The 22,442-nt window shown below is 41.3% G+C and overlaps 1 protein-coding gene across 6 annotated transcripts; it reads left to right on the forward strand.

Annotated features, from left to right (window-relative positions):
* Positions 1-269: 269 nt before the first annotated feature.
* Positions 270-16,724, forward strand: LOC148019836 (RNA-binding (RRM/RBD/RNP motifs) family protein). Of its 6 annotated transcripts, XR_015694879.1 has the most exons (10): positions 272-509; positions 706-885; positions 13,204-13,279; positions 13,713-13,851; positions 13,937-14,054; positions 14,729-14,847; positions 14,944-15,013; positions 15,093-15,175; positions 15,282-16,207; positions 16,437-16,724. XR_015694879.1 is itself a non-coding variant. In XM_087700030.1 (9 exons), exons 1-9 carry the CDS (start codon positions 435-437, stop codon positions 15,388-15,390), a joined length of 960 nt encoding a protein of 319 aa, XP_087556156.1. In that variant the 5' UTR covers positions 270-434; the 3' UTR covers positions 15,391-16,724. The 6 variants fall into 6 exon arrangements, 5 of the variants coding, with proteins under 5 accessions (XP_087556156.1, XP_087556154.1, XP_087556159.1 ...); XM_087700030.1 differs by having other exon boundaries at positions 270-509; positions 13,722-13,851; positions 15,282-16,724; XM_087700028.1 differs by having other exon boundaries at positions 15,282-16,724.
* Positions 16,725-22,442: the final 5,718 nt, after the last annotated feature.

Genomic DNA, 22,442 nt, shown 5'->3' on the forward strand with positions numbered 1-22,442 from the left:
CTTTTCTTTCCCAATCTCTACAAACAAATCTCCATCTCTCTCTCTTAGTTGCCGTTGCAAATTGAGCATTAACAACTCGCTCGACACTTTGGTAACACATATCTCAACAAAATCAATTCATCAATGAACCATTAGAAAAATTGATCGATTATTTGTTTCACACAAATAAATAATCTATTTGTTTGTGACTCGCCATTGTAAATCGAGCTTTAATAACGCTCGACACTAAACCTCGGTCTTTTTGTGACTCCTTAAGAGCACGACCAAAGCTCAGGCGCCCATGTCCTGTGGACTATATGGGGGCAGCCCGCGCCCGTTGTTGTCTTTTGAGCACTAGTCAAGATTTGATCGGTTTAGGTGGTAGGCAACTCTCATTGTCTGTCCTCTCACAACACAGCTGAAGCAGAAACCCTAACAGGCGGAAGACGGGCCTTATGGCGGGCGCTGGTCCTCCGCATTATGCACCATGGCCTCCTGCAGGACCACCGGCACTGTCAGACACCGACGAGGTAGCGTCTGGTCCCTTCATGTTTCCTTACGATATGCTGGTCTGAAAGGATTCCTTCGTCAGAAAGGGTTTTCTTCTTGCAAGGCCTGTGAATGCTGGCCAAAGCGAATGCACAGTGGTTGATTTTGGACTCGGCTGCTTTGTAAGGGTTCAAAAACTGCAGAGTTCCTTACTTGACCTCCGTGTCGAATTTTCAGGTCAGGACCATTTTCGTCCTCGGGTTTCCCCCGGATGTGAAGGAGAGGGAGCTGCAGAACCTGTTGCGATGGTGGCCTGGCTATGAGGCATCTCAAATGAATTTCAAAGGTGAGCAGCCCATGGGGTTCGCTCTGTTTAGCTCAGCTGCAATGGCTCTAGCTGCCAAAGATGCGCTTCAGGTATGAAAGGCTACGTAACTTGTTGGTACGTTAACTTGTTTCAAACAGTGGCTATGGACTGACTGCCGGTGTATAGTAGGCACGACTAAATGCAGTTCAAGAATTAAACAAGAGAATGAATGCTGTAGTGAACGTGCATCTGTAGTTAATGTAAATGTACTGGTAGGATTTGTTTTCATGCTCTCTAAGCCACGTAGTTTTAAAAATATATCATCTCGAGCTCTAAAACCCATGAAGCTCTGTGTCTAGCATAGTTATTTTTAACGGTTATGATGCTGAACATTGACACACATACGTTAGCAAAGTTCTAGTTGTGATACATAAATTTAGGTGTGGAGTGGATATGGAGAGTAGTCAATGGGGTTGCTTCTATGCATTAAGACAGCTTTGGAAGCCATGAGGTTGAGACCAGGGGGAGGGAGAGGGGGATAGGGTACTTGGATGAGGATTTGATGGTGACATGGTGGAAGCTATGATCGAGGTTACAAACACGATAGACAACCGAGTTGACAAAGACTTAGCAAGTGACTTGGCACGATGATAAGAAGTAATGAATGGAACACACATAGAAGTTGCTGTCTTGTCCTTGAGAGTGGCACTTTGACGAGTACAATAGTCATGATTGCATATATTAAGAGTGTGGGCTGGTGACATTTGGAGTGATTGCGCGATAGTTAGATAGAAGATCTTTATGGACAATAGAACTCCTTCATTTGCATGCAATTGAATAAGGTGAAGTTAAATGGTTGAACTTGCTTTGGTCCCATATGTTGGAAATGAAGAGAGTTGAACATTAAGAGAAAGTGAGATTTAGAAGGAGAAGTTTCGATGAGTGGTTTTTGATGAAACAAAAATGGGCATAAAATACGAGGTATGCAATTGTGAAATATAGTCAGTCCTAGAGACACGTTAATTGCTTGGCCTTTATTTAATGCACCTAAATTGTGTTCACATGGTGAGATATGCGCACATAGAGAAAGACCTATTTGCAGATGAGGGAAAGTATACCTTACAAAACCGTAGCTTAATACATAGAATTTAGTAGACAAAGTACTTGTATGTATTGAATGTGTGGAGTTTGGACACTCTAGGCCCCAAGTTTTGTGTTCCTTTCTTCAAATTAGCGACACATTATCCCAAACTGCATGCAAATTGTGAAAATTTTCAATAGTTTCTCACATCATGTTTATTCTATGGGATGCTCAATGATTTGGTACCTTGATTGTAGTAGCATTAGTACATTTCACGGGTCTCATTGGCTATATTTGGGCACTTGGATGGGCACTCTGGTGGGCATTTGGGTGGCCTTTTGTGTCTGTCCTAGTTTGTCTTGGGTGTCTCCTCGTGGCCTATTTGTAGATGCCTCCTTTCTACTCTCCTCATTCATTGCATATCCATATGTGTTGGAGAGATGAAGATTCCCAGCAACATGGGATGACCATTTTCTAGTTTCTCATTCTAGTCCCATTGTGCCCCATATTGTTCTAGTTTTGTCTCCATGTTTTAGCTCCCTCTCATGGTAACATGAATGGTAATTCTTGTTCTCCTTGCCATTGTTGTTCCCACCCCTAAAACCTTTCCCATGCTACTATGGGAAGATTGGAGTCACTTTGATGGATGCTAGAGCCATGTGTGGCTCTTACTCATCTTCTCATGCTCTCATATGTGGAATCCATGGCTTGCTTTATGTTTCATCGAGTTCTTGTGTCCTTGCTCTCTTTGTTCATCTCTTTCAGTATTCAACAATCCTTTTCTTGCTTTGCATTGTCTCTCTTTTTCACATGGTATTAGACAACTGAGAACTTGGTCTTGTTGCATGTGCTTTTGATGGTTTTGGTATTATAGGTTTGCCACATGGTGCGTTTCTTGGTTAAAGTTCTGCAATTTGCCGTTGGTATCATTGTTATGGGCCAAGTGATCTATTGCACGAGCTCCTCCTTTTTGTTGGTGTTTTCTAGGCATCTCTTTAAATTATTCTACATTTTCAGTTGGATGCTCTCTTTTCGCCAACTATTGTGTTCAAGTGACATCAGGCGATGAACCTCACTTGCATTTTGTTTGACCAGCAATTGTGCTATATTTCACTCGTGCTACAGTGTTTGTGTCGTGATACTTCGTCTAACCTTGATTTGCTTGATTGTTGTGTATATTCTCTTGTGTTTTGACCTTGTGTTTCAAGGTTGCTCATTACTTCCAAGCATATCTTCTAGTTCTCCCTTGGGCCTTTGCGGTGTTCTTTTGTTTTCTTTAGTTTTTCATTTTTCTCGTGTTATGCATGCAATGTGTTACAACCACCTTCTATGCTTCTATCGTTGCATCCATTTCTAATATGGTATTAGATTTTAGGCTTGGGGCTCTTGTTGTTGTAGGTTTTCCAATTGTTGTTGATAAGTTTTCTCTTCGTTCTTGTTGCATTTGTTGCTTAATCAGCCCACGTTTTTGTTGCTTACCTTGCGTCTTTAGGCGTTGTGGTGTTTGTAGGTTGGGCAATTGTGTTTACAGGTTGTTTTGTAGTTGGCTTGGGTTGTGCTTGCAGTCATCATCTTTTTTGATCAGATTTTGCATCTTACATTGTGCAAGAACTGCTCTTTGTTCATCTGTGTTGTGTCTTGGTTGTACTCTCTAGGAGTTAGTGGCTTTTAGGAAGAAGAAATAATAGAATATGGACTCTTGTGGTGAGTCTTCTCCATTCTTCTGTTAGCGATATTAGATCCCTGGCCGTACAGTACGGCAGACTAGTCGGACTGACCAATCGGACTGCCATGTGGCAGTCCGACCTGCATATTTTGGGCGCATTCATGATGGCTATATATAGCCGACATTTTGCAGTCTTCCACATTTCTGATCGCAGGTTTCAGGCTGGAGATTCGTGCAGATTACACTTTTGTTTGCAGATTTCAGGCTGGAGATCGTGCAGACTGTAGCGAACTTCGAGGTGAACAGCAGGTTGCATAGTCGATGTGGAGACACGCAATCCCGCGCACTGCGCCCATGTACATATCTGCATATCTTTGTATACAGCACACTTTATACAGCAGATCTCCATCTTTCATTGTCTCTCTCCTCTCTGCGTTCTCTCTCTCTCTCAGTCTTGGTCCCACGCTTCCGCATCGCTGCACTCTAACATGGTATCAGAGCAGTGAAGAAGGGCTGACTAAGTGAAGAACCTACCTGAAGAGGAGATTCCATTGCGACACAAGGCTGTGTTTCCAGTGTTCGAGGGCGAGCGGGAGGGTTGCGCATCGGAACAAGGCTGAAGCGAGCATGGGCGCACGGGAAAGGAGTCCAGTTGGTGGATTTACTGCTGTTTGGAGAGGAGGAAGGCTGAGTTTTCAGCTTTCAAGTGCAGGTTTTACTTTTTCATCGCCTCCGGCGGGTGAAGAAGGTTCGGGACGCGAAAGAAAGAGCCTTAGCAGGCTGCGTTTTCACAATCAGAGGGGGTTGCTTTTGCGTTTGTGAAGGCATTACAGGTGAAGATGTCTACAGAGATTGACTTGGAGTTCCAGACGATCATGGATCGGAAGGTGCTTGTCTTACCGGCTCTTCCTGCAGATCAAAAGCTCGATGGCGATAATTACCGCATTTGGCGCGTGATGATGTTGGCCATCCTTGAGTCTTACGATTTGGTGGAGCTTGTACAGGAGGAGATTGACCGGCCCTTGGTGAGAGACGAGTCCAAACTCTCTTTCGATGCTCGTGCGGAGTTGGCCAAGGCTCAGTCTCATTGGGACAAACTGAATGCCCGGATTCGTTCTCTTCTTTTTTTGTCTTGTACTACAGCCGTGATAGCCCACATCGAGCACTTGACGGTGGCTCGGGAGATATGGCTGGAGCTTGAGCAAATGTATAATCGGATGACCCTTATGAAGCGGGTTTCTTTGGAGGTGCAGATGCGGACCTTGTCCGTGAACAAGTCTTCTTCGTTGCGGGAGCACATCAACAAGCTTAGACAGCTTCAGATGCAGGTTCAGAATGCGGGGAAGCTAATTTCCTCCGAAGACATGGCGATCACACTCTTGTCCTAGTTGCCGCGATTGGCTTCTCTTTGAGGAGAACCGATCAGGCCGACGCTTGAAGACCTTGCGATCCGACAAGGGTGGTGAATTTGTTTCTAATGAGTTTGCTCGTTTGTGTGTAGATAAAGGCATTCACCAGGAGTTTGCGAACACCAACACTCCTCAAGAAAATGACATTTTTGAACGGAAGAACCGAAGTGTGATCGAGATGGCGCGCACCATGATGGAGCACTGACAGATATCTCAGTTTCTATGGGCCGAGGCTGTGGCTACTGCAGTCCACATCCTTAACCGATCCCCCACTTCGGCCGTTGATGGGATGATACCTTTTAAGGCTTACTTTGGGACTAAGCCCGATGTTTCTTATTTCAGGGTTTTTGGGTGTGATGCCTATGTTCACATTCCCAAGACTCATTGCGATAAATTTGAAGCAACTTCCCGAAGACATTTGTTTGTTGTCTACAGCTCCCAGTCCCAAGGCTATTGTTTGTTGGCTACAGCTCTCAGTCCCAAGGCTATCGTTTGTATAATCCCTTCAAGCGGGATGTGTACACCAGTCGAGATGTGCGGTTCGTGGAGGTTCCGGCCATAGCAGCGGGTGAGGAGCATCCCGTTCTTGGAGATCCAGGGGAGAGTTGGGCTCTCGAGACAGTCCCTTTGGAGCCAATGCCTTTTGATTCCGATTCTGTTTCCGATACAGAGACTAGTGTTCCACCGGTCACCCCTGAGGAGTTACCACCGGTGGATATCCCAGAGTCTTCAGCTGATGGAGAGAGACGAGAAGAGGTCTGGCCTCCTCCTCGTTGGGCCCGTGACACACTTCGAGATTCAGGGATCGAGGGGGTCCTTGAGGAGTGGGAATCGCAGGATGGTCCGCGGCGGTCACGGAGGCACCAGGCACATTCTACGGAGTTTGTTTGCTCTAACTATTGTTTGATGACCCGTGTTATGCAGGATCGAGAGCCCACCCCGGTGAAGGAGGCTTTACAGTCCGCACCATGCAAGAAAGCTATGGAAGCCGAGTTGGAGGCTATTGAGAGGAATGGCACTTGGTATGTTGTGCCTCGCCCCTCGCATAAGAAGGTGATTGGCGTCAAATGGGTCTTCAAGACCAAGTACCTTAGCGATGGTTCTTTGGACAAGCACAAGGCTCGCCTTGTTGCTAAAGGTTTTGCGCAGCGCCCAGGGATTGATTGTCATGACACTTTTGCCCCCACTGCTCGTATGGCGACTATTCGAGCTGTTCTTGCCTTGGCTGGCCATAGGAGATGGCCTGTCTACCAGTTGGATGTGAAGTCGGCCTTCCTCAATGGTGATTTGAAGGAGGAGATCTATGTAGAGCAGCCTCCTGGCTTTGGATCTTCAGATGGGCAGGTTTACAGGTTAAAGAAGGCCTTGTATGGCCTCAAGCAGGCTCCGCGTGCATGGAACGAGAAGATTGACTCGTTCCTTCAGTCACAGTTGGGATATCGGCGTTCCAAGGCCGATCCGCAGCTTTATGTACACACTTCCGAGGCTGGTTGTGTGCTTTTTGTGTTGTATGTTGACGATTTGATTGTCACAGGTGATCATGCACAGAAGGTCAAAGAGACGAAGGCAGCTTTACATCAGGCGTTCGAGATGACGGACTTTGGTCTACTTCACTTTTTCTTGGGCCATGAGATTTATCAGTCTCAGAGGGGGATTTTCATCTCTCAGCAGAGATATGTACAGGAGCTCTTGGTTTCTTTTGCGATGGAGGATTGTCGGACCATTTCTACTCCTATGGATCCGAACTGGAAGGCCACTTCACATTCAGATTTTCCCTTGGCGGATGCTTCCTGCTATCGTCAGTTGATTGGATCATTGATTTGGCTTCTCAACACTCGTGTTGATCTTTGTTTTGCTGTTGGTCTCTTGGCGGGGTTCATGAGTGAACCTCAGACAGTGCATTGGCAGGCTGCCCAGCGGATACTTCGGTATTTGAGGGGGACATCTGACTTAGGGATTCATTATCCAGCAGGCACAGGTGGTTCAGATCTTGTACTTGCAAGTTGGAGCGACTCGGATTGGGCTGGCGATGTGGACCACAGGCGGTCTACTACAGGCTATTGTTTTACCTTGGGTGCAGGTGTTATCTCATGGAGTAGCAAGAAGCAGCCCACGGTAGCCCTTTCGTCTACTGAGGCGGAGTATCCGTCGCGTCTTCCACCACATGTGAGGCTGTGTGGCTTCGGAGATTGTTGGAGGAGCTTGGCTGCCCCCAGACTCGTCCTACTTTGCTGCAATGCGACAATGAGAGTTGCATTGCCTTGGCATGGAATCCTGTTTTCCATGCCCGGACGAAGCACATAGAGATCCAGTACCACTTCATCAGAGAGAAGCTTTTGGATGAGACCATCGCTGTGGAGTACTGCAAGACGGAGGACAATCTTGCAGATTTGTTTATGAAGGCGCTTCCCCAGGCTCTACTTCGGAGACATGCCATATCCCTCAGGCTTCTGCCCCGTCCAGGCTCTGAGAGGGGGTGTTAGTGATATTAGATCCCTGCCGTACAGTATGGCAGACTGGTCGGACTGACCAGTTGTGGCAGTCCAACCTGTACTGGTAAGTCGGCTGCATTTAATGCAGCCGACCTGCATATTTTGGGTGCATTCATGATTGCTATATATAGCCGACATTCTGCAGTCTTCCACACTTCTGATCGCAGGTTTCAGGCTGGAGATTCGTGCAGATTACACTTCTGTTTGCAGATTTCAGGCTGGAGATCGTGCAGACTGCAGCGGACTTCGAGGTGAACAGCAGGTTGCATCGTCGAGGTGGAGACACGCAGTCCCGCGCACTGCGCCCGTGTACATATCTGCATATCTTTGTATACAGCACACTTTATACAGCAGATCTCCATCTTCCACTGTCTCTCTCTCTCTCTCTTCTCTCTACGTTCTCTCTCTCTCTTAGTCTTGGTCCCACGCTTCCGCATCGCTGCACTCTGACATCTTCGGCTCTGACTCGGATTCTCTACCAAGGTGACAACAAAGGCGGGGAAGGGGTTCTTTTCTTGAGATTGAGGGGAGGATTTGGCCTTGCTACTTTCTAGTACAAGTGATGTGGTTCTCCCTCATGACTCCAAATGCCACTCAGAGAGATTGGGTGATGAGGTGGGGTAGGTGAGTCTTACCCATACATGTATACAGATGCAAAGGATCTAATGTGGGGCTTCCCTTTCGCATTGATTGAAGTCTGACAAGTTTTGAACTTGGAGTTGTGATTGTCTTTCTAGGTTTATGATGGGCCATTACTTGACGAAGAGTGGGCTTGGCTCTTAGTCGAAGCTCACATGAGGGGACACTTTGGCAGTTTGGCTATCTTTGAGTTTTCCCTTTGTAGTGTTCTTTTGTTTTCTTTTGTTTTCTCTCCTCTCTCTTGTATGTGTAGTCTATTATAGCAGTCTTCTATGCTTACATCGCTACATCCATATTTGACTCTCTAACCCCTTTCTTTATTTCATCTTTAGTGGATTTGATCTCAAATGGCATCTTCATGTTGCTTTATTATTGATAAGCTTATAGGGGCTTGACTATCTTACCTAGAGAGTTATCACGAAAGCTTGGTTTGTGTATAAGCACTTGTGGTATATTGTTTTAGGAGCCACCTTATGTTCTCGGGTGCTCTCTCCTATTCCAAAAATTTGGGGAAGAACTATGAGGAAGTAGTGCTTACTTAGGAGATAGATGATACTTGTGCCTACTTTGCTATTCTTGAATGCATTTCTAAAGTTCTTTTGGTTGTTACTTCCTACAAGACATTTGCAAAAGTGTGGGAGACGTTACAACTTTTCCTGACTTGTCAAGATGCCAAGTGATAGACCTCACTTGCATTTCATTTGACCTACAATTGTGCTAACTCCTTCCCTATGTTGCATTGTTGTTGTTGTGATTCTTCGTGTGGCATTGACTTGCTCCATTCTTGTCTACATTTTCTTGTTTTTTGACCTTGTATTTCAAGGTTGATCATTACTTTTATTTTCCCTTTGTGTTTTAGTGATCATTTTTTAATGTTTGGTCATTACTTCTTTTTCCTTTGTGTTTTTAAGCGGGTTTGTATGTAACGGTCATCGTGTTTATGCACTACTCTCTTCACTTGTTTCTCTCGTTTCTATGTGTGCACTATGTTGCTTGAATTGTTGAACCTTTGAGCTTTTGGGGAACTGACCATCCTAAGTTCTCTCTCTAGCCCTTGTCTTTACTTCATCTTGTGTAGATCTAAACCACAAATGGCACCTCCATGTTGCTCCATTGTTGATAAGCTTAAGAGACTTGACTATTTTACTCAAAGTGTTGTCATAAAAGCGTGGTTTGTGTATAAGCATATGTGGTACATTGTTTTAGGAACCACCTTATAACTTTGGATGCTCTCCCATATTCCAAAAAATTGGGGGAGAATTGTGATGAAGTAGTGCTTACTTAGGAGATGGATGATTCATGTTTGCTCTATTCTTCTTGGATGCATCTCTAAAGAAGTCTTTTGGTTGTTACCTCTTGCAATACATCTTTAAAAGTGTGGGAGAAGTTACAACTTATGTACGAGGCTCCATAGATTATGTTAGCTTTGACTCTATAGGGTCAACTTTTGACTACGAAGTTTGGGGCACTTGATATGCTTATCCCGTGTTTGGGTGACATAGCTACATGATTAGCTTTGATACATGCCCTTCTAGAAGCACATATTGTGGGAGCTATTGTTTGGAAGCTTTTTTTAGAGTTTGATCTTGTGGCCAAGGCCTTACAGGCTTAGACATCGGCAACGTATGTTAGATTTGACCATATGTCCTCTATGTTGCTTGAGCATGCGACTTCTTTGTGTTTATAGGAGAGCCTACCGATCACCCATGATTTAAGAGAGGATATTAGCATTAATACATTTCATGGGTTTGATTTGTTGTATTTGGGCACTTGAGCGAGTGCTTGAGTGGGAATTTGAGTGGCCTTTTGTGTTTGGATGACTTGCCATGGACCTCTTCCCATGGCCTATTTATAAGTTCCTCCTCTCCACTGTCCTCATTCATTGCACATCCCCATCCATTAGAGAGGGGGAGACTAGAGGCATTCTGGTGGTTGCCATAGCCTGTGTGGCTTGTATGCATCTTCTCATGCTTTGGTAGATTGATTCCATTGCCCTTGGTTTGTGCCTATGGCCTATTTATAGGTGCCTTCTCTTCACTCTCCTTATTCATTGCACATCTGCATGAGGTAGAGAGCGGGAGACTAGAGGCATTTTGGTGGTTGCCATTGCGCGTGTCACAAGGACATGTATTTTAAATGCTTAGCTTTGGCATTATTAAGTTGTGCACATGTGAGGTGCACATGTGAAGTACAAGGTAGTCAAGTCACATTGACAACCTAAGTGCCTCAAGTGAGCAGTGGGTGACAAGTACTTGTGGGTGCTTGGTGTCAATTTGGGTCTAGACCATTAATTGGGCCATTAAATTAATGCTTGTCCAATGGCAATTGCCAATTAACGTGGGGGCAATTGAATGTCCCATGCGGTTTAGCACATTAATTTTGAATGTTCACTAGCGGGTTCTTGGGCAAGAACAAAGGAATAATTAGTTAATTTTCAAAAATTAAATTCTGAAAATTAATTAATTAATGTTGGAAAGTGCTGTTCAAAGGCTGCAAAATGGCAAAACAAGTAGCCAAGTGTCAAAATTGCCCATGCAAACTGAGGGAGGACTGTTTGGGGGCTGGCTGAGGGTCATCCCAGCCATTTAGAGGATTGTGGAGGCTGAGAGGGAGAGAAGAGAGTGCTGCTACAGCAGGTGCCAGCAGTTCAAGTACATTTCCAACCAGCTAGAGGGATGACAGCTCCCTAGGTGTGGCCAGCAGTAGATGACTCCATTTTGGGGCCGGCTACAACCATCAGGGGCTCCTAGATCAGTAGGCAACAACATTTCTGCTCTTGTAGATTGGGGCAGAAGGTGGCTCACACACTTTTTGACGATAGGAGCTTGAAATCTCTCTCTCATCTCCAATCATTCCCTCAATCTTGCATGCAAGAGATTGAAGACTCAATTGTGCTGGGATTGTAGTGTGATCAAGGGGCAAATTGATTTCATGAGGTGCCGTTCATTCTTTACAGCAATTGTATTGAAGATTGAAGGAGATCAGCCCGTGTCCAAGCCCGTGTCCCAATGTACTTCAACCTTCTATAGTGAAAGATACAGAAACACTGCAAGGCACCTTTAGCAATGTTGGTTGACCTGACATTTGTGTCGTAATTTGTCTGCCTATTTGTGGGCACACTCTCTGTTAGCAAATTAGTCAGCCCATGTGTGAGTTTGGTTGTGTTTTAGTGGGATGTGCATTTCTTTTCAGAGAGGATTAGTGGGCACCAATTATTTTATGGATGATTGACTATTTTATGAATTTCTTGGCTGGTCGACTTGTATTTTGAAGCCCTCAGATGCTGGCCAACCTGATCCAGTTTATTGCCTATTTATAGGCTGGGCTCCCTCATCCTCAATATCATTGCCAACATACTCAGTTACTTGCAAGTCCTACTAGAGAGAGGGAGCTGGTGCTAGTGCCCACTCAGTTCGTGACTCACTGTTGTGTTGGACTGTCTCATGTCTTGGCATATGAATTCCATTTCCCAAGCATTCTTTTGATTTATTTCTTTGCAGTGTTCTTCTCTTTCTTTGCAGTTGGGTTTTCTTTCTTGTGTTGTGCAGTTTATTAAAGCAGTTTCACACCATTTCCATTGCTGCACCCATGTTAGACAACTCTCCTCCACTGTTTTATCATCTCATATGGTTGGTTGCCCATTGCTTGTGTCTTTGTATACATTCTTGAGCTTGGTATATGGATTCCATTTCCCAAGTCTATTCTCTTTGAGTTCATTGTGTTCTTGCCATTCCTTCTGTTCTTTGTGTTTATAGCAGTTCTCTGAGCTCTCTCTTTACTTCCACTACTCCACATCATTCCAACAAAATTTAGTCTCTAACAGTGGTTCATCTGATGGTTTGTACCTGCTTTGCTGTGGCTGCTCATTCAATACATTCTCCTTTATGTGGATGGCTATGCAGCAAATGCCAAAAATAGCAAATTTAAAGAAACTATAGAAGAACAAATTGAATAGTAGTTATTGTGAAGTGCATATGGGTTTACTTCTATGAAGTCTTGTAGCTCAGAAAAGCATGCCTTTGGTTGCTTTTATGTTCAGATTTACTGACCAGCCCTATTAAAGTCAACTTCTCACTATGCACACTAGTAATTTGCATTTGCTTATGCTGCCCTTCAAAACATGTCATGCGTCCCTGGGCCATGGCTGTTTTCAGCTTCAATCTCCTGTAAACCACTCCTGAAGCCTTGGCTTGCATGATCAGATTTAGTACTTGTATCAAACTTAATGCATTGGATCATATCAGGATCACAAGGAAATAGAGAAGGACCGCAAATACTACTTTCTAAGGCCTTAAAGAGGCTTTTCAATGCAGAAAAGAGCGGTAAATATGTCTGCTTACAATCTCCGTTGAAGCTTCTGCTTTCATTTCTGATTCAACTAAGATGGAATTTGGAAGCTACACTTGGAATAGATAGACATATGTTGCCATTAGGGCCTCTCACCTCTACCTAAAGTCAAGATGGGCAGATTCAATCTTAGCAGTTGATCCAGATGATCCTTTTTACTGAAGGTCTTGCAGTGTTAGATTGATGTTGATTGTAGATGCCTTGAACTTGCATGCTCATAAGATGATCCTATAGGCAATATTCTACTCCGTTTGTGCTGTTTGGTAAATCCATTGTCTTAGCTAAGTCAAATGGATTGGGCAGGCATCAAATTCTTTTTGGAAGTGTACTGAGCTATGCTCCAGTAACAGACCAGTTCTATAATTGGCATGGCATGCAGTGAGTTGTGGCTAAACTTCGTTGCCTCACTTTGTATATGCTATCTTTCCCAAATTCTGCTCTGCTGTGAGCGTGTGGGACCAATTTATGAGGCCCTTGGCAGACATAGCTGTCTGTTGCAATTACTGATAAAAGGTTTACTTCCAACTCCTGAGTAGTTGTAGCTCTGCACTGGTGCATCAAGGCTTAACATCTGGTAGTGCTTCTGGTATTATTGTGATTTGCAAGCTAGTGGTAGTCTACTTTTTGAGCTCTTTAAACTTTAAAATCCATTCGTTCTTAAGTAGATTATACACAACCTAGAAAGAGGTGGTCATTGAAATGATAACAGCTTCACTACTGTAATCAAATGGCAATATTGGTTCTGCTTTTAATTCTCATTGCATTTTCTGCTGTGGTTTCTTGCTTTTCATCAGAATTTGGTTTTTGACCCGGAGACAAATTCAGTTTTGCGAGCAGAGATGGCAAAGAAGAATTTGTATGTGAAACGAGGTGAGAACGTGCAGTCTGGTTTTGTCAATGTTAAGAATTTAGCCATGACAGTCAAGTTGACAGGCTGAGTACAAGTGATTTGACAATGGTGGACAAGTGACAAATGATGTGCTTGCTTCTACATGATCGAGCAGTAAATTCTCTTCTGTTATCTGCCCTCAAAACACGACAAAACCATCTAGATTCTTTGCTGTTTTTGTGCTCCAAGTGACTATTGGTTTGACAGTACAAGGGTAACATTTGGTTATGAAGAGGAGTACTTGAAGACTCTGTGATTCTTTATGATTGTTTACTCTACACTATAGAAATGACATGTTTACATTGATTCATTGTCACATCTTGATAATTTGGGCTTTGTGTTTCACCTCTTTTGAGTTTTGAATGTGCTGTCCATTTAGTAAAACAGTTTAATCGTGATTTATCTGACAAACAGGTGTAACAGGGGCAAACACTGACACACCACCTTTTGACCAAAGTAAAAGATTACGAACTGCGGGAGACTACACTCCTTCCCCTTACGCTCCTCCTGGGGCCTTCCCTCCCCCAGCCCCAACTAGCTGGGGTCCTCCAAGGTAGGGTTGAGAAATTGATTATGTATTACACAGGATTGTTGTCATGCATGTGCTAACGTAGCAAGTTTTACCTTTTGTGCTGCAGCTATCTTTCATCTGCATCTGCTTATGATCCATATGGGGGGTATGGCCTTCCTCCTGTTCCACCTGTTGTTCCCCCTTTGGTGCCTCCTGTGGCACCTGCTGGTTATGCGCCTGTGCAGGTAAATTGAACTTGATGCCATTGAAGACTTAAATCATTTTTCTCAATCACCTGAGGCAATCAGAAAATTTGTTAACTAGGAAAAGCGTGTATTTATTGGAGAGGTTTTTATCTAAATACTGAGAGTTTCCTATCTTCATGGTTTATGTTAAGGTTTGAGTGTGCTAATATTATTTTCAGTATTGGGTGCATATATTGGAGCTATATCTTTGTAAAAGTTTGCCCTTGAGTTTTCAAGGATGCACATGTAAATGCACAAATTAGATCTTTGTTTTGTGAGTTTTTTGCACGTTTTGTACAGCTGAGTTGTAAAAACATTCTCATGTGTAAGCTGGAAGCAATGTTGCTGGTCTTCTGTGCTGCAACATGCAGCCACAATCCTGACCTTTTCACCCTGATAAACCTAATCTATTCTCTTCCTTATGTTTAGTGGTTTAACATGCCAGCTTCTCTCTTCTTCCATGGTCTAGAACAGACTTGCCTTGTTGCTTTGGTCTCTAGTTCTGTAAGGTCCGAGATACCTGCCTAATGAGATTATATTATATGGCCCCCCATAGTTTCCACTTGTTCAGCCCTTGTTATCGAGGAGTTTTTGGTGCCATTATTGTCTTTTGTTAATTAATGTGATGATATACAGTCTAGGATTTTGTCTGAATACTGTGTCCTGGCATGCAGCTCATCTTTTCCTACTTGCTGATGCAGAATACTAAGGATAATCCACCATGCAACACATTGTTTGTAGGGAATCTTGGTGAACAGACAAGCGAGGCAGAATTACGGGGACTTTTCAGTAGGTAAGTTTTAAAGATCCAGTGCACCTATGAGCAGCCAAGCTGTTTAAAATTCTCTTTACTTTAATAGTGGTTTGCTGATCAGTCAAGCTTTTGCAGCCAACCTGGATTTCGCCAAATGAAGGTCTTGAGGCAGGGACGGAGCACTGTTTGCTTCATTGAGTTTGTGGTAAACAGTCAATCCATGCCTAGTAATTGGGCACACAGGGTAAAAACAGCCCGTAATAATCTTCTTTTTTTGCTTGCAGGATGTTAGCAGTGCTATGGCTGTCCATAATAATCTGCAGGGAGCAGTTCTTACAAGTTCTGATAGGGGTGGAATGAGATTACAATATCCTTTTTGGGAAAGTTCTGTCATGTTTTCTTCCTGTAATTTGTAGCTCTATGCCATCTCACTCTTTTCATTTTCAGTGGTTGACTTCCTTAAGTAGTTTTACGTATTCTAAAAACCCTTTTGGGAGAAAAAAGGAGTTTATGAATAACTCAGATGGAGGGGCGCCTGGTGTGTCAGATGGGAATGGAACTTCTAGGCCCCGTGGTGCTTAAGCTACAAGTTGAAGTGCTATGACAGGGATCCAAAGCAGCATTTAATTGAAAGGGGCGTATCCAAATCTTCGAGACTTTTCTACAGTTGAAAACATGGCATTTCCAGTTTAGGCTGGTGCATCAGGGTGCATCATGTGCTGCCATTCTGGGGACACCATAGGCATCTCCATTTGTTTCTTGCTGTTCTATTCAAGTAGGGTATAGTCATGCAGAGTGGGGCTTGTCAGGGCAGAATGACATAGATGCATGCGCATCAAGCATCAAGGCAATAATCAAGAAAGAAGATGCATCTATTCAAACCATCGGGCAATGTCAATTACTCGCATTCCATGCAATTGCAAGTTATTGCATATTCAGTAACTCCGAGTGTAAAGGCATTCATTCTAGACATACTTTTATTGGATATGTATTTTGAAAGGCTTTTGCATGGGCAATGCGAGTTGGTACTGTTGTTTTTAAATCGCCCATCAAGCATTTGGCAAAAAGCATGGTGTTCACACAAACTTCTAAAATCATGTGGGAAATGGACAGGTTAAGATGAGATTGCACAAAGCCTGTGGCTTTTCCTTTAGAGGTGGAAACATATTTTGGATCATGGCTCTCTGACTGCCCCATAACATTGCAAGTGTGACTGCCTTCTTGCACCATACACCACCTATGCACAGTGATGCATGGTAGTATAGATGACATACTAATTAGTTTCTGGATTCAGGTTGACAGGAGTAAAGCTCGATTAGTAAACACCTACCTCCGGGTTGCCAGCTTGCTCCAGCAATTGTATAATCTGAGGAGCCACCACTGCCCAAGTCAGGGTCAGGTAAAGGCAGTGCAAAGCTAAGCTAAAGTGTAGAGGAGCATTTCTGGGAGTATGTTAGCAAGCCTTGTTGCTTTTGACTTAAAAAGATATACCTGGTAGTAAGTTGCTGTCTTTCCAATGAATAGGATTATGTACTTGGCAGGTGTGAAACGTCATCTAAGATTGTATGTTTTAGTGTTTGAAAGCCTAGGAGGGGTGATGATAATTTATTTATTTGCTTCTAATGTAGAGTTCTGCCTTGAGCTTGCCAAGAGTTTGGAGTAGATTTTTTCTCCATTACTTGCCATTTTAAGTTAGTGGAGTTAATGTAGAACATTTTTTTGTACAGTAGTTCTCCTTCCTAGGACCCTTTTCCCCTACATTTATAGAAGGCTTGTCGTGAACTCACCTTTAGAGAGAAACTACCTACACCAGCTGAGTGATGTTGGATGTATTCCGCATAAATGTGAAACTTTTCATCCTTGTAATCCTTCTTATGTTACTCCAGCTTATGTGTAAATATGTGGAGCTTCCTTCCTTTCGTGTACTGTCTCCTGCCGAACTTGTTGTGTCATATCACGGTCTGATGAATTATCTGCTAAACATTAACTTCTATGCCAGGGTTCTTCTGTATTTTGATCTTGAATGGCTGATGCTGCTGTGTATGCTCATTGTGCAGTCCCATATCTTAATGGTTTAGTTCCAAGTTTCAATAATGTTGCAGTTTAAGGGACCCTGAATGCTTGGTTTGTGTGTGTCAGTGAACTTATTTGTACTCAAAAATTTGTGCAGAAGTAAAGCTAATTGTGGCAACCAAATGCACTAATTGTAATTCTTCAAACCTATTTAGTTTGTGCCTTCTTGGTTGTGCTAATCTTGTACATAATATTAGCTTTTAGGTGCACATGGTATGGTTAACATCTTGTCTGTATATTTGCATTTTCTAGGATCTGAATAAGCAGTATGATCACATTGAAACAAGATTACCACAGCTAGTTGGTAATATCCCTTTTCAATTCCAAAGTGTGAATGTAGTGGACTTGAGCATTTTTAGGCTACAACATTTGTGCTATGGGATTAAACAAAGTATTATACGAAATTTTTTAAAGAAGTATGGAATAATGTAAGTCCATACCAACAAATGTCAAAGATGGTTGAAACTGATATGCCATTAATTTAATACCTCGTTTTGAGACCCTCCTTACAAGTGCATGAGGTGATTGACAAACCTTGAGGCCTCGACTCATTTGATCACCATGCTCTTCTTCTACTTGTATCCCCTTTCTTCTATTCATCTTAGGTTGAGATTGAAAGGTAGGTGTTTTGCTCGAAGGCCCTCAGAGATGTGTGGTCAACATGCCTTAAGGATTTGTTAATATTGATCAACTTTAAGAGAGATGAGTATGGATGTTCATAGCAAAATTGTTTTGGGTGGTTTATGAGTAGTAAATAATGCATGTTTCATGCAGTGCTTACTAGTTACAATGTAAGGGTTGCACTCACACCATTGTCGTCTTGCCCATTAGCAATTTGTACTAATTATCATTGTGGCTACTACAAGGTGGTAAGGGTAGGCCATCATCCTTATTGATCTTGTGACTTTTGCCCACTTAAGACACCTATTGTAGGTCCTTTTGCAATACACCCATTGTAGGTCCTTTGGTGGATTACACTTGTTATCCCAATATTGGCCAATTGGGCCCCAAATCTTGATTGTTGTTTGGAGAGTAGTCTCACTTAAAACATGACATGCATGCATTGCAAAGTTTGGTCATGAGGCAACGAGAGTTAGTTGCTCAAGAATGGTAGAAATGCTAGAATCTCTTTGGAAAATGAAAAAAATGAAGTAGAACTCTTTGTTCTTATCCTTTCATGCTTTTGTGGAGGAGAGTGTGAAGGCAAGGGACTTGTCTTAGAGATGCTTGCGCAATTCCACTTTCTCATATTCTATCCTTTCATGGTGATGTATGTTTACTCATTTTTTTTGTCATCTTTTGTTCCTTGTATATGTGTTTTATTGAGCTTTTATTGATTGTCCTAGTGCTTTGGTCCAACTTTTAGGGTGTTGCTATAGCATATTGGCATTCCAAAAATAGAAATGCCATGTTATTTCCCTGTAAGTTTTTGAGAATATAGTTTGCATGCTCTTTCTAAAGAATATGCCTTTAGGAATAATGCTATTCATGAATGTAGTTAAGAGTTTGCATTAGCTTATGTCCTCATAAGTAATGCTAAGAACCAAAACCACTGAGGTTACATACTTATAGATTCAACTCTAATTATCTTATACATATGCTTATATGTTGCATCACAAAAAGTGCATTGTCTTGGGTAGCATGCAATATCTACAAAGCCAATGGGAATTAATATTTAACAATGTTGTATCCATGGTTTAGAGGGTGTTGAAGCCTTACTTGAGCTAAAGGTCTTTGGGCTATTGCCCCATATGGTCTGTTGTATGATTTAGCCACAAAATATCTTAGTGACTCAGTTATAATGTAGCTATAATGTACCCAATACCTCGGTTGGTTTTAAGCTTGCTAGGTAGGTGGTTTACTCATGAAAAGGCATTGTGGGTTCCATCCTTTTGCAAGTTACGTGTTTTGTAATGTGATGACTTCCTTACATATTCCAACCCTAATTATTCAATGTTTATGTTGTGGTGCATTGCTAAAAGGCCTTTTTTTTTTGGGATGATGTGGAACTACAAAGTCAATTGAAACGAATGTTTAGTATTTGTCATATTCATGGTCCCTTGGATGTGTTAAAAGATCGATCTTGGAGTTTTCAAGATAAACTACATTTGTTGCACAATCTTTATTGAGGTTGAAATTGAAGATGTGAACCCATTCACTCATTAAATTGGGCTAAAGCTTGAACCACTTAGGTTGCTACTCAAGTGGCATGATCTAATCGTGAAAATGTTTTGACTTGAAATAATTCTATAGGAATATATGTTAGCTATTAGCATTAGGTACTATGCAAGTGCTTGAGTATTAAATGGCTACTACACATTGACATAGAGTTGATGTTCAAGCAACCCTTGTTTCAACAGTAGTTATGGTACTTGCAATTGCTAGCCTTTACAATGCGCATGAGACTTTTATATGAATGTAGTCGAGTTTTACACATTTATATGGCAACTCTTTGAACGAGCATTAATCAAGTTTCATAATGGAGGATATATGTGAAATACAATTCATGTGCATCTATGTTGCTCATGAAGGTGGTGGTTAGGAAATTGCACTCGTATCAATGTATTCTACCTAGAGTTAAAAGGTAATAGGAGAAAATATAGAGTATGAGCTTGAGTTTCATATAAAGTGAAAAACTTGGACATGACCTATCAATTTGGGGAGAAATGGAATGGAACTTGCACCTTTTGAAATTGACAGAGCCATCACTTTGAGGTATTTTTCCCCTCAATTAGTGGCATTAAATAAAAATTGTGTTAAGACAATCTTGAAACTAGCTGAAAATGGGTGTAAACTAGGATCAACAAAATTGCAATTTAAATGAGGTTTGTTGCACATTAAAGCCAATGTAGTAAGATGAAGTTTGTGTGTGTGTGTGTGTGTGTGTGTGTGTGTGTGTGTGTGTGTGTGTGTGTGTGTGTAACAAACGAAGAATAGTGTATGCTCATTCAAAAGTTATGCTTTGGAAGGAAACCACCAATAATAGCAATCCAATTGTGATAGAGAGAAGAAAAAATGTATGGAAACATTCGACCTTTTGATTCTTGAATTGTTAAGGTGTAGGTGCTCTTTCAAGATAACTTTTGTGTATCTTGTTCTTTTTGTTTGCCTTTTTGGATGCTCAATACTTTATGATCTTTACCCAAGTAAACATAGGCAATGTATAAGAAAGATAATCTTTGTTGGACTATTTGGTGCTTTGTTTAGACAAGTATGGCCTTTTCTCAATTGTTTTGCACATTTTCATGGCTTTTAAAACTTTGGAAAAATTTATGATTCTTTGAACCAACAAAACCTATCTTTATGGTTATATTATATGGATTAGATAATTTGATCATTTTGAGAACATATTTATTTGCTTTCCGTAGGGTTTCAATGTGAAATCCACCTTAATTTAGTCTTTGTTTAAAATAAACTAGTCTCGATTGCTACAATTTATTGGAGTCTCCTTCAATATATAAAAACATTTTGATTTTGAAGAGAAGTATACATTGTAGCTTGATTTTAGTCTTTTTTCTTGTTACTCAATTTGAGATTGCTTTTCTTGGATGCTACTTTGCTTTGGGAGGTGCTTGCCCAACCTAAATGTCCCTTTATCATCATATGACACTTTTGGCCCATGTTTGTCTCAGTCCAACCGATCGCTTGCATTGGTTGGCCTATCTTGCTCACCATAAGATCATGTCTACCATATATAACTAGGTATGATTCTTACAATATCTTAAATATGTTGTAATGGTGTTTTATAGTACTCGATATTTCACTTATGCTTTTGGTCATGGTATATACATAGAGGAATTTTAAAATGATTTGTTTATGCAAAATATTTTACTTTTGCCTAAACCTTAAAAAGGATAGTTTTATATTATGTAACATTTTCAAGTAGGCTTTAATATTACTTATTTTGATTGTCTAACCTTTATATTTTTCATTCTCAAAGGGTTAATTTGCTTCTTTTTGGGTCTTTGTGTTTATATTTCAACAATACTTCATGATACTAAAACTTCTTTACATTAACATTGTTCACAAAGAATAGCTTGTGATGGCCCCTTTTTCTCCAAAACCATTGTTGAGCATACCCACTGCTCCCTACCTTCAAAAGTTCAATTCCTTGAACTCTCAAAACTTTGAATTTGTAATAAAATTAGGTTCAAGATAGATAAGAAGGTCCTTTGCAATTGCTATGGTATATTGTTTACCAACTAAGGTTTGTAGCAAATGTTGAAGCTTAATTGACTATGCTTGAATGCAAAGAAACCCTCAAAAGGTTCATCATTGAGTGGAATCATTCTTTTTAGGGCTTGAAGTACTATGAATGGGAGTACATGTAATTGCATCTAGAACTTTGATGCCAATATTGTTCATAGAAATTCAAGTAGTTGTGGTTAAGCTCTACTTGTATATTGAGGTAAGAGAAGCTATTGTGTAGAAATCTCTCAAAAAAATAGTGTCCAGCTTGGGCATGGGAGGATTTGGATGGTGTTGATTGAAAAGACAAGATCAAATTTGTATATGTTGATTGAACTCCTTTCAATGGTTCACTCAACTTCATTTCAAATGGATTTGCACATAAGGAAATTTGTTTAGCTTTGGCGAATTGTGCAACTTTCTACATAATGGTTTGTTTTTAATTTGGCATTCAAATTAAAGAGTAATGATCATTGTTAGCAAACACCTTCATGTGATGGAGTGTTGTTAATTTCATGGATTTCTTGATTTTAATTTTTTTAACCTTTTATGTAGTGTGATTTGTTAATGGAGCAAGAGTATGCTCTTTTGTTGAATAGTTCTAATATTCTTTGATTCTTTTTAAAAAAAGGGGTCGGTCATTGAGTATGTATATTTCATTGCAACACATCATTGTAGCCAATGTCTAAATTGTTTAGATGCAAACAAATATTTGTAGCTAATTGAATGCCAGTGCTTACATCTAGACTCATAGTTCAAGGGCACTACATCATGAACTAGAAACTCAACACATGGTCTTGTTACATTGTACAAGGTACCTTGATTGTTGCCCATGAGAATGGAACCCTTGACCTTATGCATCATCTCCCTACAACATGAACTAGTGGGTCTTGGTTTAGATGCAAACAAATATTTGTAGCTAATTGAATGCCAATGCTTACATCTAGACTCATAGTTCAAGGGCACTACATCATGAACTACAAACTCAACACATGGTCTTGTTACATTGTACAAGGTACCTTGATTGTTGCCTATGAGAATGGAACCCTTGACCTTATGCATAATCTCCCTACAACATGAACTAGTGGGTCTTGGCCAATGTGTGAATTGTTTAAACATGGATGTGTGTCTTTATTGTAGCCTTAATAATTCATATACATATTTATTGTTGCATGCACTCCATTTATTAAATAATAATATTAACATGCTATTTGTAGTGTTTTCCATCATTTGATAGGTTTGTATTGTTTCAAATAGGTTTACATTTTATAATATGAGTTTCATTGCCTGAATTAGTATTCAAATAGGAGGAGTTTGTTTCGTGATATGTTTTATGTTTTTAATTGTATTATAAGTTTATCTTTGTTGCATCG

This window comes from Lygodium microphyllum, chromosome 19 (genome assembly GCF_053477565.2).
Source record: "Lygodium microphyllum isolate KBCC chromosome 19, Lygodium_microphyllum_v1.1.10, whole genome shotgun sequence".
NCBI classification, from domain to species: Eukaryota; Viridiplantae; Streptophyta; class Polypodiopsida; order Schizaeales; family Lygodiaceae; genus Lygodium; species Lygodium microphyllum.

Excerpts from the sequence above, each read along its gene's own strand:
- LOC148019836 (XM_087700028.1), top strand. The coding sequence starts at position 435 with ATGGCGGGCGCTGGTCCTCCGCATTATGCACCATGGCCTCCTGCAGGA. Across the intron at positions 510-705 it reads CACTGTCAGACACCGACGAG|GTCAGGACCATTTTCGTCCT; the intron begins GTAGCGTCTGGT and ends TCGAATTTTCAG. Across the intron at positions 14,848-14,943 it reads TTACGGGGACTTTTCAGTAG|CCAACCTGGATTTCGCCAAA; the intron begins GTAAGTTTTAAA and ends AAGCTTTTGCAG.